General features: G+C 39.5%; 1 protein-coding gene across 1 annotated transcript; it reads left to right on the forward strand.

Annotated features, from left to right (window-relative positions):
- The first annotated feature begins 521 nt into the window (after nucleotides 1-521).
- LOC101022406 (olfactory receptor 1B1) lies at nucleotides 522-4,645 on the forward strand. Its single transcript, XM_021927180.2, is given in 1 exon segment — nucleotides 522-4,645. A coding segment is annotated over 1 exon segment (954 nt). The 5' UTR covers nucleotides 522-1,119; the 3' UTR covers nucleotides 2,074-4,645.
- Nucleotides 4,646-17,899: the final 13,254 nt, after the last annotated feature.

The raw sequence follows: 17,899 nt of genomic DNA on the forward strand, positions 1-17,899 counted from the left end.
TACTAATAATGAAAGTTCCATACAAGACAGATTAAGCCATTTGGATTTTATTCTGAAGTCCCTGACTATTTAAACACAGAGTCACATGTTGAAAGTTTTATTCTGGTATCAGTATGGAAACCCTATCAGGAGAGATAAGTAGAGAAACCAGTAATGAGGTTATAGAAATTAGTATTGGTTAGAGATGCAAAAACTTAAACAGTCATAGTAGACTAACAGCAAAGAATGGATATAAGGGAAAACATAGAAGTTAATGAGTGATTGGATGTGGGAGATGATGGAGTAATTCCTTCAGTTTTTTGTTTGTGCATCAGGCAGATGATAATGATAATGCCATTAACTAACATAGGGAACAAAGAGAAAGAACAGGTAATTTCATGACATTCTAAAGCAGTATCTCATGTAAGAGTTGTTTGATGGGGTCTTTAGGTTTTTCTAAATATAAGATCATGTTGTCGGCAAACATGGATAATTTGGCTTCCTCTTTTCTAATTTGGGTGGCTTTTCTTTCTTTCATTGGCCTGATTGCTCGGGCTAGAACTTCTAGTACTATGTTGAATAGGAGTGGTAAAAGTGGACATCCTTGTCTTGTTCCAGATCTTAGAGGAAACATAAAAATGTCAGCTTTGTCAGAAGAATTGTTTCTTTATATGGTATGTGTTTTAATGGTATGTTATTTTCCATACAGGTTCAGCGAGAAGAAATCATGAGGATTGCAGTTGGCTGAGGTATGAATGGAAGGTAAGGAATCAGAGACAGTGAATATAGATAATTCTTTCATGCAGTCAGCCCCTGGAAAAAGATAAGAAATAGTTGGATGAACAGACAAGTATGAATGAAGAGTTTTTCACTGTAGGTGGAACTTTAGTAGGGCTTGTGAAGTAGATGGAACAAGTCACTACGGTGGGTGAAAAGGAAGAAATAAAGGAGAAAATAAATACATTAAGGAAGCGAAATCCTACACCTTAGAGAGGGAGCATAGATGGTCAAGGTTGAATCTAGGTCTTTAATGATATTGAGTAACATAATATAATTAAATAGAAATGTTATGATCCCTAACCTCAGATCCATGAGTTTCTTTTTGACTTAAATTGTCTTTCAGGCAGACTGTCACTCATCATGAGCTGTGCCTCTAATGCTTCACACTCTCCAGTTTTCTTGCTCCTCGGGTTCTCAAGAACTAATATCTCCCACACTCTCCTCTTCTTCCTGTTCCTGGCTGTTTACCTGGCCACCATATTGGGGAATGTGACACTAGTGCTGCTCATCTCCTGGGACTCCAGACTCCACTCACCCATGTATTATCTGCTTCGTGGCCTCTCTGTGATAGCCATGGGGCTATCCACAGTCACATTGCCCCAGTTGCTGGCCCATCTGGTCTCTGATTACCCAACCATTCCTGCTGCCCGCTGCTTGGTTCAGTTCTTTTTTTTCTATGCATTTGGGGTTACAGATACGCTTGTCATTGCTGTCATGGCTCTGGATCGCTATGTGGCCATTTGCGACTCCCTGCACTATATTTTGGTAATGAATCACCAACGGTGTACCTGCTTACTAGCATTGAGCTGGGTAGTGTCCATACTGCACACCATGTTGCATGTGGGACTCATCCTGCCTCTTTGCTGGACTCGGGATGCTGGGAGCAATGTTAACCTTCCTCACTTCTTTTGTGACCACCGGCCACTTCTGCGAGCCTCTTGTTCTGACACACATTCTAATGAGCTGGCCATATTCTTTGAGGGTGGCTTCCTTATGCTGGGCCCCTGTGCCCTCATTGTACCATCTTTTGTCTGAATTGGGGCCACTATTCTACGTTTGCCTTCAGCTGCTGGTCGCCACCAAGCAGTCTCCACCTGTGGATCCCACCTCACCATGGTTGGTTTCCTCTATGGCACCATCATTTCGGTCTACTTCCAACCTCCCTCCCAGAACTCTCAGCATCAGGATATGGTGGCTTCAGTAATGTATACTGCTATTACACCTTTGGCCAACCCTTTTGTGTATAGCCTCCACAATAAGGATGTCAAGGGTGCATTCCACAGGCTGCTTGAATGGGGGAAGGTAGACCCCTGATTAGCCTGCTGTGGGCCATATTGAATAGGCGAGAAAAGTTATGGGCATATTATAAGCAGAGTTGGTTTTGGGGAGATCAGAGGGAGGAATATCAGAGGGAGGGAGGGCCTAGATAACTTAAGGAACTCTAGATTTGCTTCTTGTCAATGTTTTGCTTTGATAGAGCCATAAACATTGTATATTCATAGACACATAACATCAGGGCTTCTTTATCAACATACCTCTGGACACCCTCCATCAGGCCTTTTATTTTATCAAAATGGATGAAAATGAATTACCAAGTCTGGGTGGTTTTAATTTTAGAGTTCTGAGGGAATATGAGGATAGGATTGTGAAACTATGAACTAAAGGAAGGGCAGTAGAGTTAATCATCGTCACATTTAGGTTGGTGTGCGTTCTTGTGGGAGTGTGTTTGTGTATATCAGAAAGTAAGGGAAGACAGCAGTTTAGACAAATAGGGCTGTCAAGTTCACTACCTATTCCATTCAATGAGCAAAAATATGTCCCAGAGTGAGTATGAAATGATAATCACAATTCTACTATTCCGTAAGTTAGCCCTAATTTCCATGGGTTTCTTATAGTGTGAGCATCTAACTCTGATGCATATGAGTTCTATTTTATATATTTTTAATTAATTTTTTATGTGCATTAAAAATAAAATATAGATAGAAAAATGCAAGCTAACTACTTTGTTGCATAAAAGAAGGAAGAGTGAACTATCTTAACACTGATTAAAGCATTGGGACTTTTCTTAGCTTTTTGGCAGCTGGAAAATTGGTCTCTATTTTGGTGCTTCTTAAAAGATTAAAATGGTAATTTTGAGGGTACTCAATTTTCACTTTTATGCATTGACTTTTGCCCTCCACCCCACTTGAGATGCAGCTTCACTCAAATAGATTGTAATGTAATTGTAAGCAGCGTTTTCTGTGTTGAGGATTTCCAGGACATCTACAGCTTCTAGAGTTATAAGAACTCTAGAAGGCACCTTGACAATCACAGAACACTCTTTTTGGGACATCTTCAGCATTATTGGTCATTATTGGTCCAGCCAAGATGTGGTCTTCTCTGCTGCTTCTCCTTACTGAGTTTGCTGACCTCTGTCTCTATTCCTCTATAAGTCCCTCTACCCCCATCCCAAGGTACTACTTCAGTCCCTGGGATCTCCCCATTTCAGATACAATTTCTATATTCCCCTGACTACTTCCACACTGTCTTCTCACCAGCATCTTCTGTTCACTCAATACATGCTACCTTTCTCAAAGCATTGGAAACATGTAGTGGTCTCATCTCAATGCTTAATCTACATTGTCTGCTGGTGAGTTTTGACATAGTTTGTTGGGAACCATCACTTCACCCATATGCCTGGCTCCCTTGACATTGTACCATTGGTGGCCTCTAATGTCTCTCCATCTTTTCTGTACCCTGTGTGACATCTCTTCCCTCTACTTCAAGTCTTAGGCACCTTGCCTATGCTTGTCTCATCCTGTTACAGAACTCATTCACTCTAAATATGTCACTTCTCTTTTCAAATTAATACCACCTTACAATGAAAATCTAGGAAACTAAATCCTCACAGTAGATTCATTTCCACAGCTCTTCATTTATTGCCATTATCACCACTGATATCTAAGGTTACAATAAGTCAAGCCTAATTCTTCCTCTGTCTATATCAGTACTTTTCAACTTTCACCGTACATTAGAATCACCTGGGAGTTTTAAGAAATTCAGTTTCCTGGGCCCCCACTCTAGAGATTTGGATCCACTTGCTGTGAGGTAAAGCTTAAGCATCAGTATTTTTAAGTGTTCCCCAAATGATTCTAATATGTAGCTACAGTCAAGACCATTGGCTTAATGTGATATGTTTTGAAGCTTATCAATTAATCCTCCTAAAACCTCTTGCATCTGAACAGCAGCAATAGCTTTTATATAGCACTTACTATGTGTCAGACACTGTTTTAGGATCTCTCCACATATTAACTCACTATGTCACTATGTCACTCAGCAACCTGATGAAGTAATTGCTGTAATTGCCCCCATGAGGCACAGAGAGAATAAATTACTTGCTTGGAGTCAAACTTTGGTCATCTGTCTCCAACTATCCTGCGGCTTGTATTCCATATTTCCTCTCCAAATTGAACTATACCTAGTTCTCATAATTTTTACGTCATCTAGATCTTTATCACATCCTATGCAAATTACAATGGGCCTCCTTGCTATCAATCTCTTCCATTGTTGATGGTGTTAATCTTACAGAGTGCACTGCATAAATCAGCACATATGCCACCCATGTGCATTGGATTTGAAGTCATCAGGCTTCATCCAGTTTTGTTCAACTCAATCCCATCACTTCCTCACTGTGTCATCTTAATTGAAGTCTTGCATCTGTGAGCCTTGGTTTTCCCAGAGATGATAATACCTGCATTACTTTCCTCACGAGTTAATTATGCTTCTAACATTGTGCATGCGATTTTGCTTTGTAAACTGTTAAGAACAGAAAACCAAATACCGCATGTTCTCACTCCTAGGTGGGAATTGAACAATGAGATCACTTGGACACAGGAAGGGAGCATCACACACTGGGTCCTATTGTGGGAGGGGGTAGGGGGAAGGGATAGCATTAGGAGATATACCTAATGTAAATGACGAGTTAATGGGTGCAGCACACCAACATGGCACATGTATACATATGTGACAAACCTGCACATTGTGCACATGTACCCAAGAACTTAAAGTATAATAATAAAAAAAGAAAAGTTATGACGATTATGGTCCATTTTTCAAGTTCATCAGCATCATTTTTGAAATTGGATTATACTGTTGAAGAGAGAAAAGGCTATATTATATATTTATTAATTATTTCCCAAAGTAGCTGGTCACGAAACAGGTGCAAATATTCATAAGCACCCATTGACAACTATGTTCTTTGTTCTTTTTTTGCTGGAAATGCTCACAGTTTCTACAGCACTGGAGTACAAATGATGAGAAATTTTAATTTCTCATCAAATTATACATTTTCCTGGAATCCTGTCCCAGCCCCCTCTATTCTCTTCTCTATTGTTCTCTGTCTTTCCTTTTCTTCCTCTACCTCTTCTGTTTCTTCTGCTTCTGCTTCTTTTGACAATTTCCTAGTACAGTGCTTTTCAAACTTTACATGGAACTTTTATTTCTAATAATAGATTTTCATGTAATGCCAATGTTGCTGCTCAGTGGACCACACGTTGAGTAAGTAGCAGGGTCCTAGTGTGTTTTATTTGATTAAAAAATTATCCTACCAGTAGAACATAGGAATTTTATTCGTATGCATATTTTCATAATAACAATTTACATACAATTTTGCAAAAATGTTTAAAATAATGTCAAAATAATTTTCATGGTGTTACAGTGTCATTGTTATAAGAATTTTCATGGCTGCTAAATACCTGGTGGTAGGAACCATTTAATTCTTCACCCTCAAGTGTCCATCAAAGAGAACCAATCTTACCTCAAAGTGCAGAAGTAAAACAACTGGCAAGAAAATTTCTGTAACCCTCATCTACCACTTATACACAGGAAGAGGAGGAATTTTTCTAATTAGTAATCTTTACATTTATTCTGGCTAGCCCTGAGCTTCAATCTTCTGTGTCAGTGGCACAGAACAACCCCACAGCATATCAGAAACATGTGATAGCTCTAAAAGTATACTGATGCCCAGGTCATACCACAGACCAATTAATGCAGAATCACAGAGGTGGGCCAAGACAGTGATATTTTTACGATTTTCTCCAGGTGCAAAGTCAGTATTGTGAATCATGGCTGTATGAACTAATGTGACTATAAATAGTCACACTTCTGCTCTCTCTGTCCAGGTACAGGGAAGGTTAAGGAGAAATTATCCTCAATTGGGAGGAGGAAGAAAAAATCACTCTGTTATGAATTGAATGTTTGGGTCCCCCAAAGATCTGTATGTTGAAATGCTAACCTCCTAGGTGATAGTGTTAGGAGGTGGGAGACTTTGGGAGATAATCAGGTTGTGAGGGTGGAGCCCTCATGAATAGAATTAGTGCCTGTACAAGAAGAAGTTGGAGAGAGCTTCTTTATCCTGTCTCTCTGGCTGTCCACCATGTGAGGATACAATGAGAAGATGGCTATCTGAAAACCAGGAAGTATGCCCTCACCAGACACTAGATCTGCCTGCACCTTGATCTTGGATCTTCCAGCTTCCAGAACTGCAAGGAATATTGTTTAAGCCACCCAGTCTGTGTTACTTTGTTATAGCAGCCCTAACTGACAGACAGATTTACTGTTAATAAAACTTTGATCCTGATGTGACCCTTTTTGTCTGCTCCATTGGTTAGAAGCTGAGTGAAGCAGGGATGTGATCTCTTAACTTCCTACAATAAACACTGAGTGGGTACACCACTATTTATTTTCTTCTGTAAATTAATGTTGTCTCCTTTTTGTTGCAGTTAATATATGCACTTACTCCATATTTTGAATTACTTCCAGATGTGGGATTACTCAGAGATAGTGTATGATCTTATTTTAGCTCATATATTCTCATAATTTGTATTGCATTTCACATTTTTTGTTATCTTTTCCCCCACTAGATATCTAGAGGCTTATATGTCTTACTTTTATTTAACTGCTGGTCATATTTACATTTTTCAAAATTGTACTGAAGTTTATATTTCACTGACAATATCAAAAACATATCTTTGGATGCCTTCTCATATACACTGTGAGGTTTACCATGATTTTTCTGCTATTGCCCAAAATGCATTTGGTTTTTATTTTATTTCCTAAAAATAAGATTAATATTTTAAAGTAGCTTTAGGGCTGGGCATGGTGGTTCATTCCTGTAATTCCAGTACTTTCAGAGCCCAAAACAGGAGAATCACTTGAGGCCAGGAGTTGAAGATCAGCCTGGGCAACATAGTGAGACCTCATCTCTACAAAAATTAAAAAAAAAATTAGCCATGCGTGGTGGTGGGCATCTGTGGTCCCAGCTACTTGGGAAATTGAGATATGAGGATGGCTTGACCTGGGAGATTGAGGCTGCAGTGAGCTATGATTGTGCCACTGTACTCCAGCCTGGGGGACTGAGTGAGACCCCGTCTCAAAAAATAATAAATGAAATAGCTTTAGGTTCACAGCAAAATTGAGCAAAAAACACAGAGAGCTGCCATTTACTTCTTTCTCTCATGTACATAGTCTATTCCACTATTAACATTCCACACCAGAGTAGTAGTATATTTCTTAACATTGATGACCCTACATTGACATACTGTCTCCCTGAATCCATACTTTACATTGGGATTCACTCTGGGTTTAGTACATTCTATGGGTTTGGACAAATGCATAGCAGCATTACAGAATCATACAGAAGAGTTTGACTCCTTAAAGATCCTCTGTGCTCCTCCTATTCATCTCTTTCTTCCCCCTAACCTAGAAGCAGATTATGTAGTTGTTCTGTGTATGAGTTTTTGAGGAACCTCCATACTGTTTTCCACAATGGCTGTACCAATTTACATTCCCACCAACAGTGAACAAGAGTTCTCTACTTTTCGCTCTTGCACTTAGGTCTTTGGTAAATTTTGAGTTAATTTTTGTGTATGGTATGAGGAAAGAAAGGGTCTAACTTCATTCTTTTACATAAAAATAGCCAGTTATTCCAGCACAATTTTTTGAAGCATTGAATGTTTGGGTCCCCCAAAGATCCATATGTTGAAACGCTAACCTCCTAGGTGATAGGAGGTTCTTTCCTCCTTGAATGTTCTTTACACCATTGTAAAAAAATCAATTGACTTTAGATAGATGGACTTATTTCTAGACTCTCAATTCTATTTCAGTGACCTATATTTCTATATTTTTGCCAGTGCCACATGGCTTTTATTGTTGGGAACAGGCCCACAACTCTGGCCATAAACTGGCCCCAAAACTGACCATAAACAAAATCTCTGCAGCTCTGTGACATGTTGATGATGGCCATGATGCCCACACTGGAAGGTTGTGGGTTTACCAGAATGGAGAGCAAGGAACACCTGGCCCACCCAGGGCGGAACACTGCTTAAAGACGTTCTTAAACCACAAACAATAGCATGAGTGATCTGTGCCTTAAGGACATGTTTCTGCTGCAGATAACTAGCCAGACCCATCGTTTTGGCCCATCAATTTGTTTCCTGTAAGGAATACTTTTAGTTAATCTATAATCTATAGAAACAATGTTTATCACTGGCTTGCTGTCAATAAATATGTGGGTAAATCTCTGTTTGAGGCTCTCAGCTCTGAGGGCTGTGAGACCCCTGATTTCCCACTCCACACATGATATTTCTGTGTGTGTGTCTTTAATTCCTCTAGTGCCACTGGGTTAGGGTCTCCATGACCAAGCTGGTCTCAGCAAGCGGCACCCAACGTGTAGGCTCGAATCCAGGTTGAAGTGTCGGTGGAGCGACAGTTGAAGAACGTGGAACTAAGCTGGAGGACACCAGAGTACTCTTAAAGCAATCCCTGTGATGAATAAGGGGAACTTGGAAGCATCAGAGTAACAATGGGACAAGTGTGGGCTCTGGTTCATTCCACCTTGGAACCTTTTCACACTAATGATAAGGAAAAAAGGAGAGTATAATGAAGTAACAGAACAGGTGACAGAGCAGGTTTGTTTACCAGCTAAAGCTAAAGCGGCAAAGGAGGAAGAAGTTCATCCTTACCATTCTGTACCCACTCCTTATTTTGAAGAAAAAAGAGTGGCCTGACCCCCCAGATTTTTCTTTTCTGGAGGACCCTGGGCGAAAAGTAGTTGCCCCAGTGACTGATTGAGCAGCACCTCGAGAAACTGCTCTGAGTTCTATTCAGGCAGGAATTCAGCAAGTTAGAAGAGAGGGTGATTTAGAGGTTTGACAGTTGCCTGTTAGAATACACCCCTCAGATCAACAGGGAAATATAGCTACATTTGAGCCTTTTCCTTTTAAATTCAGGAAAGCATATTTAGTTGACTATATCAAGGCCTGTGATGATATCAGAGGTAATGTGCATAAGGCTACTCTGCTAGCCCAGGCAATGGCAGGACTGAGAGTGGATAAAGGAAATACTCCATTTCCTGGAGCTTGTTTTAAAAAGCAAAGCATACTAAACATACTAAAGGAAAAAACATACTAAAAAAGAATGTAGAAAAAGTCAGCGAGGCAGGCTGCCAGATAGGGAAAAAAGAAAACTGCTGAGCCTGAAATATGTCCAAAATTTAAAAAAGGAAAACATTGGGCTAATCAGTGTCACTCTAAATTTGATAACGATGGGAGCCTAATTTCAGGAAATGCCATGAGGGCCTGTCCCATGCCCTGTTCCAAACCAGGGCATTTCAGGCTCAGGCCATTCCCTCACCCCTGTACAATGTCTGTCTGCTACCACAGCTGGTAGTGCCACAGTAGATTTATGCTACACAAAAGCTGTGAGACTTTTGCCTAGGGAACTCCTGCAAAAAGTTCCAACAGGAATCTGTGGACCCTTGCCAGCTGCGATGATAGGATTACTTCTAGGAAGGTCTAGTTTAAATTTAAAAGGGGTACAAGTACAAACAGGAGTCATTGATTCAGATTACAATGGGGAAATTCAAATTTTTGTATCTACTTCTGTTCCCCAGAAAACAGAGCCAGGAGAGTGCATAGCACAGCTCCTGATTGTGCCATATGTGGAAATGGGGAAAAGTGAAATTAAATGAACAGGAGGATTTGGAAGCACAAACAAGGCAAAAGAGCTTATTGGGTGAATCAAATTACTGATAAACATCCTACCTGTGAAAGAACTATTCAGGGAAAGAAATTTAAAGGTTTGGTAGATACAGGAGTGGATACTTCAATCATTTCTCTACAGCACTGGCTGTCTGTGTGGTCAATTCAATTTAACACAGTTGGAGTTGGTAAAGCTGTATGTCACAGTAGTTATATTTTGCATTGTGAAGGGCCTGAAGGACAACCTGGGACTATTGAACTAATTATAACTTCTGTACCTATAAATTTATGAGGAAGAGCTTTATTACAACAATGGGGAGCACAAGTTCTAATTCCAAAGCAATTCTATAGCCCTCAAAGTCAACATATGATGCATGAAATGGGGTATGTCCCTGGTATGGGACTAGGAAAAAAATTGCAAGGTTTGAAGGAACTGCTTCAAGCAGAAAGACAAAGTTCCTGCCAAGGTTTAGGATATCATTTTTGATGGTGGCCATTTTAAGCCTCCAGAACCTATACCTTTAAAATGGTTAACAGGTAAGCCAATTTGGATAGAACAATGGCTGCTGAGTAAAGAGAAACTGGAGCCTTTAGAGGACTTAGTTACTGAACAATTCTTGATAATCATTTTTCTAAAATGAAACTGTTTCAATTTTTGAAATTAACTAATTGGATTCTCCCTAAAATAACTAAATTTAAACCAACTGAAGGTCCTGAAAATGTTTTTACAGATGGGTCTAGTAATGGTAAAGCTTCTTATTCTGACTCAAAAAGTAAAGTGTTCCAGACGCCCTATACTTCAGCTCAAAAAGTAGAGTTTGTAGCTGTAATTGAGGTATTGACTGCTTTTAATATGCTTACTAATGTGATTCGGTGTTTTGCGGTGATGGGCATTCCAGCTTCTATTAATGTATGTTTATTGCAGCACTATTCACAATAGCAAAGACTTGGAATCAACCCAAATGTCCATCAGTGACAGATTGGATTAAGAAAATGTGGCACATATACAGCATGGAATACTATGCAGCCATAAAAAAGGATGAGTTTGTGTCCTTTGTAGGGACATGGATGCAGCTGGAAACCATCATTCTTAGCAAACTATCACAAGAACAGAAAACCTAACACCGCATGTTCTCACTCATAGGTGGGAACTGAACAATGAGATCACTTGGACTCAGGAAGGGGAACATCACACACCGGGGCCTATCATGGGGAGGGGGGAGGGGGGAGGGATTGCATTGGGAGTTATACCTGATGTAAATGACGAGTTGATGGGTGCAGCAGACCAACATGGCACAAGTATACATATGTAACAAACCTGCATGTTATGCACATGTACCCTACAACTTAAAGTATAATAATAATAAATAAATTAAAAAAAAAAAAAAACAGATAATGCCCCAGGCTATACTAGCCAAGCTCTAGCTACATTTTTCTCTACATGGAATATTAAACACATTACTGGCATCCCATATAATTCTCAAGGACAGGCCATAGTAGAAAGAATGAATCTCTCCCTGAAACAGCAATTGCAAAAGCAAAAAGTGGGGAAATAGGGATTATGGGACACCCCATATACAATTGAATCTAGCAATATTAACTTTAAATTTTTTGAGCCTGCCTAAAGACCAGATGTCAACAGCAGCTGAACAGCATCTACAGAAACCAACTGCAAAGACAGAAGCAGAACAACTGGTTTGGTGGAGAGATCTGATAACAGAAAGTTGGGAAATAGGTTAAATAATAATTTGGGGTGAGCAGATTAAGAAACTGTTGCAGATGGACGAAGAAAACCTGAGGAAAGCGGGACAACCAGTCACAATGAGTAATTTACTGGTAGCTATGATAGTGGTGATCACCATTGCCATGAGTATTCTTTCAACAAGGGCTGACAGAGAGAACAATTATACTGATTGGGCGTATTTATTGATCTTGGCTGGCAATAATGCCTGGATGTAATCACTATATGACACAGTTACACATGCTTTCTGGTCTCAGTATTTATCATAATGAATGTGTTCCTATAATTAAGGCATAACACCCTCAAAAACCTATTTGTAAACAGGATTGGACCCAGTTAGAAAAAATGAACATACTTGTTTAGGAAGATTGCTTTGCAGAACAGGCAGAGTTGCTGCGCAACAATTCCTATGGAATCATTATTGATTGGTCCCCTAAGGGGATGTTTAGCTTGCAGTACAACTCTCAGTCTGTGTGCCATGGCCACACTATGTTCAGCTGATCTGAACAAAATTGTCAGACGGTAGAAATGGTAAGAAGTAGAGCAAGAGTTCCTATTATCTGGAAACATGGTAGTATAGTGGCACATCAACCTCAAATGATATGGCCTGCTCTAGGAGCTAAACATAAGGATTTGTGGAAAATATTAACAGCTCTTAATCAGATCAAAATTTGAGAAAGAATAAAAAAATCTAGAAGGATACTCTACAAACTTGTCTTTGGATATTGCAAAATTAAAAGAACAAATATTTAAAGCATCCCAGGCACACCTGACCTTAATGCCAGGAACTGGAGTGCTTGAAGGAGCTGCTGACAGATTAGCTGCTAGTAACCCATTAAAATGGATAAAAAACACTTGGAAGCTCTGTGATTTCAATGATTATTGTGCTTTTAATCTGTGTTGTCTGTCTTTGTATAGTCTGCAGATACAGATCCCAACTCCTGTGAGAAGTAGCTCACTGTGACAAAGATGCCTTTGCTTTTATCGTTTTGCAATACAAACAAGGGGGACATGTTGGGAACAGGTCCCCAAATCTGACCATAAACTGGCCCCAAAACTGGCCATAAACAAAATCTCTGCAGCACTATGACATATTCATGATGGCCATGACACCCATGCTGGAAGGTTGTGGGTTTACCAGAATGAGGGCAAGGAACACCTGGCTCACCCAGGGTGGATAACCACTTAAAGACATTCTTAAACCACAAACAACAGCATGAATGATCTGTGCCTTAAGGACATGCTCCTGCTGCAGATAACTAGCCAGACCCATCCCTTTGTTTTGGCCCATCAATTTGTTTCCTGTAAGGAATACTTTTAGTTAATCTATAATCTATAGAAACAATGTTTATCACTGGCTTGCTGTCAATAAATATGTGGTGGGTAAATCTCTGTTTGAGGCTCTCAGCTCTGAAGGTTGTGAGACCCCTGATTTCCCACTCCACACATGATATTTCTGTGTGTGTGTGTCTCTAATTCCTCTAGCACCACTGGGTTAGGGTCTCCATGATCGAGCTGGTCTTGGCATTTTATGACTCTAACTTTGCAAAAATTTTGGAACTAGGAAAGTGTGGATTCTACAAATTTGCTCATTTTTTTTTCCAGATAGTTTTGGCTACTCATTGTTTCTGGCAATTTCATGTGAATTTCAGGATTGGCTTTTCCATTTCTACAAAATAGTCAATAAGGCTTTTTATAGGAATTGCACTGAATCTGTAGATCAATTTATGGATTATTGCCTTTTTAAGAATATTAAGTCTTCCAGTCCATTTCATGGATGTCTTTCTATTTATTTAGGTCTTTTAAATTCATTTCAGCAATGTTTTTCAGTTTTCAGCATACAAGTATTGCATATCCATGGCTGAATTTTTTCCTGTTTCATTCTTTTTGATACTATTGTAAATTAAATTTTATTTCTTTTGAAGGTTATTCATTGCTAGTATACAGAAATACAGTTGATTATTCATGTTCATGTTTTATGCTGAAACTTTGCTGGTTTATTAGCTCTATTCATTTATTAGCTGCAACAGTTTATTTTATTTTGTGTGGGTGGATTTTTGAAGATTTCCATTTGGTTCCTTTTTATAATTTCTATCTCTTTGTATATATTTTCTCTTTCATGAGACATTCTTTTTTGGTTTACTTTTGTATTTTATTAGTAGTTTATTTATATTTTATGTTCAAAAAGTTTGCAGTTGGTCAGTCCAGGGCCACAGAGGCACTCCATGGCATCAGGAATCCAGGCATCTTTAAACTTTTTTTTGGTGTTTATGTTTATTTTATTTTAGAAATTATTATTTTGATTGATACATAATAGTTGTATGTATATATGGAGTACAGTGTGATATCTTGATACATGTACATGATATATTATGATCAAATCAGGATAAATAATATATTCATCACCTCAAACATTCATCATTTCTTGGTGTTGGAGATATTAAAAAATCCTCTCTTCCAGCTTTTGAAAATATACAATAAAGAGCAGTGGTTCTCCCAGCGTGGTGTTCAAGCTCTGAGAACAGACAGACTGCCTCCTCAAGAGGGTTCCTGACCCCGTGTAGCCTGACTGTGAGACACCTCCCAGTAGGGGCTGACAGACACCTCATACAGGCAGGTGCCCCTCTGGGATGAAGCTTCCAGAGGAAGGAACAGGCAGCAATATTTGCTGTTCTGCAATATTTGCTGTTCTGCAGCTTGTGCTGGTGACACCCAGGCAAACAGGGTCTGGAGTGGGCCTCTACTCCAGCAATCTCCAACAGACCTGCAGCTGAGGGGTGTGAGTGGTAGAAGGAAAACTAACCAACAGGAATAGCATCAACATCAACAAAAAGGACATCTACACCAAAACCCCATCTTTAGGTCACCAACATCAAAGACCAAAGTTTGATAAAACCACAAAGATGGGGAGAAACCAGAGAAGAGAAGCTGAAAATTCCAAACACCAGAGTGCCTCTTCTCCTCCAAAGGATCACAGCTCCTCGCCAGCAAGGGAACAAAACTGGATGGAGAATGAGTTTGACAAGATGACAGAAGTAGGCTTCAGAAGGTTGGTAATAACAAACTTCTCTGAGCTAAAGGAGCATGTTCTAACCCATCACAAGGAAGCTAAAAACCTTGAAAAAAGGTTAGATAAATGGCTAACTAGAATAAACAGCGTAGAGAAGAGCATAAGTGACCTGATGGAGCTGAAAACCATAGCACGAGAACTTCGTGATGCATGCACAAGCTTCAATAGCTAATTCAATCAAGTGGAAGAAAGGACATCAGTGATTGAAGATCAAATTAATGAAATAAAGTGAGAAGACAAGATTAGAGAAAAAAGAGTAAAAGGAAATGAACAACGCCTCCAAGAAATATGGGACTATGTGAAAAGACCAAATCTACGTTTGATTGGTGTACCTAAAAGTGATGGGGAGAATGGAACCAAGTTGGAAAACACTCTTCAGGATATTATCCAGGAGAACTTCCCTAACCTAGCAAGGCAGGTCAACCTTCAAATTCAGGAAATAAAGAGAACACCACAAAGATACTCCTCAAGAACAGCAATCCCAAGACACATAATTGTCAGATTCACCAAGGTTGAAATGAATTTTAAAATGTTTAGGGAAGTGAGAGAGAAAGGTCAGATTACCCACAAAGGGAAGCCCATCAGACTAACAGTGAATCTCTCTGCAGAAACCCTACAAGCCAGAAGAGAGTAGGGGCCAATATTCAACTTTCTTAAAGAAAAGAATTTTCAACCTAGAATTCCATATGCACCCAAACTAAGCTTCATAAACGAAGGAGAAATAAAATCCTTTACAGACAAGCAAATGCTGAGAGATTTTGTCACCACCAGGCCTGCCTTACAACCTCCTGAAGGAAGCACTGATCATGAAAAGGAACAACTGGTACCAGCCACTGCAAAAACATGCCAAATTGTAACGACCATCAATGCTACGAAGAAACTGCATCAATTAATGGGCAACATAACCAGCTAACATCATAATGACAGAATCAAATTCACACATAACAATATTAACCTTAAATGTAAATGAGCTAAATGCCCCAATTAAAAGACACAGACTAGCAAATTGGATAAAGAGTCAAGACCTATCAATGTGCTGTATTCATGGAGACCCATCTCACATGCACAGACACACATAGGCTGAAAAGGATGGAGGAAGATCTACCAACAAATGGGAAGCAAAAAAAAAAAAAAAAAAAAAAAAAAAAAAAAAAAAAAAAAAAAAAAAGCAGGGGCTGCAATCCTAGTCTCTGATAAAAAAGACTTTAAACCAACAAAGATCAAAATAGACAAGGCCATTACATAATGGTAAAGGGATCAATTCAGTTAACAAGAAGAGTTAACTATCCTAAATATATATGCATGCAATAAGGCAGCACCCAGATTCATACAGCAAGTCCTTAGAAACCTATGAAGAGACTTAGACTCCCACACAATAATAATGGGAGACTCTAATACCCCACTGTCAGTATTAGACAGATCAATGAGACAGAAGGCTAACAAAGATATCCAGGACTTGAACTCAGCTCTGCACCAAGTGGACCTAATAGACATCTACAGAACTCTCCACCACAAATCAACAGAACATACATTCTTCTCAGCACCGCATCGCACTTATTCTAAACTTGACCACATAATTGGAAATTAAACACTCTTTAGCAAATGTAAAAGAATGGAAATCACAACAAACTGTCTCTTAGACCACAGTGTCATCAAATTAGAACTCAGGAGTAAGAAACTCAATCAAAACCACACAACTACATGAAAACTGAGCAACCTGCTCCTGAATGACTACTGGGTACATCACGAAATGAAGGCAGAAATAAAGATGTTCTTTGAAACCAATGAGAACAAAGACATAACATACCAGAATCTCTGGGACATATTTAAAGCAGTGTGTAGAGGGAAATGTATAGCACTAAATGCCCACAAGAGAAAGCAGGAAAGATCTAAAATCAACACCCTAACATCACAATTAAAGAAACTAGAGAAGCAAGAGCAAACACATTCAAAAGCTAGCAGAAGGCAAGAAATAACTAAGATCAGAGCAGAACTGAAGGAGACAGAGGCACAAAAATCCCTTCAAAAAATCAATGAATCTAGTAGCTGGTTGTTTGAAAAGATCAACAAAGTTGATAGACTGCTAGAAAGACTAATAAAGAAGAAAAGAGAGAAGAATCAAATAGACGCAATAAAAAAAGATAAAGGGGATATCACCACTGACCCCACAGAAATACAAACAACTGTCAGAGAATACTATAAACACCTCTATGCAAATAAACTAGAAAATCTAGACGAAATGGATAAATTCCTGGACACATACACACTCCCAAGAATAAACCAGGAAGAATTCGAATTCCTGAATAGACTAATAACAAGTTCTGAAATTGAGGCAGTAATTAGTAGCCTACCAACCAAAAAAGAGCCCAGGACCAGATGAATTCACAGCTAACTTCTACCAGAGGTACAAAGAGGAGCTGGTGCCATTCCTCCCTGATGAACATCAACGCGAAAATCCTCAATAAAATACTGGCAAACTGAATCCAGCAGCACATCAGAAAACCTGTCCACCACGATCAAGTCGGCTGCATCCTTGGGATGCAAGGCTGGTTCAACATACACAAGTCAATGAATGTAATCCATCACATAAACAGAACCAACGACAAAAAACACATGATTATCTCAATAGATGGAGAAAAGACCTTCGACAAAATTCAACAGCCCTTCATGCCAAAAACTGTCAATAAACTAGGTATTGATGAAATGTACCTCAAAGTAATAAGAGCTGTTTATGACAAACTCACAGGCAATATCATGCTGAATGGGCAAAAACTGGAAGCATTCCCTTTGAAAAGTGGCACAAGACAAGAATGCCCTCTCTTACCACTTCTATTCAACATAGTGTTGGAAGTTCTGGCCAGGGCAATCAGGCAAGAGAAAGAAATAAAGGGTATTCAATTAGGAAAAGAGGAAGTCAAATTGTCCCTGTTTGCAGATGACAGGATTGCATATTTAGAAAACCCCATCATCTCAGTCCAAAATCTCCTTAAGCTGATAAGCAACTTCAGCAAAGTCTCAGGATACAAAATCAATGTGCAAAAATCACAAGAATTCCTATCCATAGGCCGGGTGTGGTGGATCAAGCCTGTAATCCCAGCACTTTGGGAGGCCGAGAAGGGCAGATCACGAGGTCAGGAGATTGAGACCATCCTGGCTAACATGGTGAAACCCCATCTCTACTAAAAAAATACAAAAAACTAGCCAGGCAAGGTGGCGGGCGCCTGTAGTCCCAGCTACTTGGGAGGCTGAGGCAGGAGAATGGCGTAAACCCGGGAGGTGGAGCTTGCAGTGAGCTGAGATCTGGCCACTGCA

This window comes from Papio anubis, unplaced genomic scaffold (genome assembly GCF_008728515.1).
Source record: "Papio anubis isolate 15944 unplaced genomic scaffold, Panubis1.0 scaffold551, whole genome shotgun sequence".
NCBI lineage: Eukaryota > Metazoa > Chordata > Mammalia > Primates > Cercopithecidae > Papio > Papio anubis.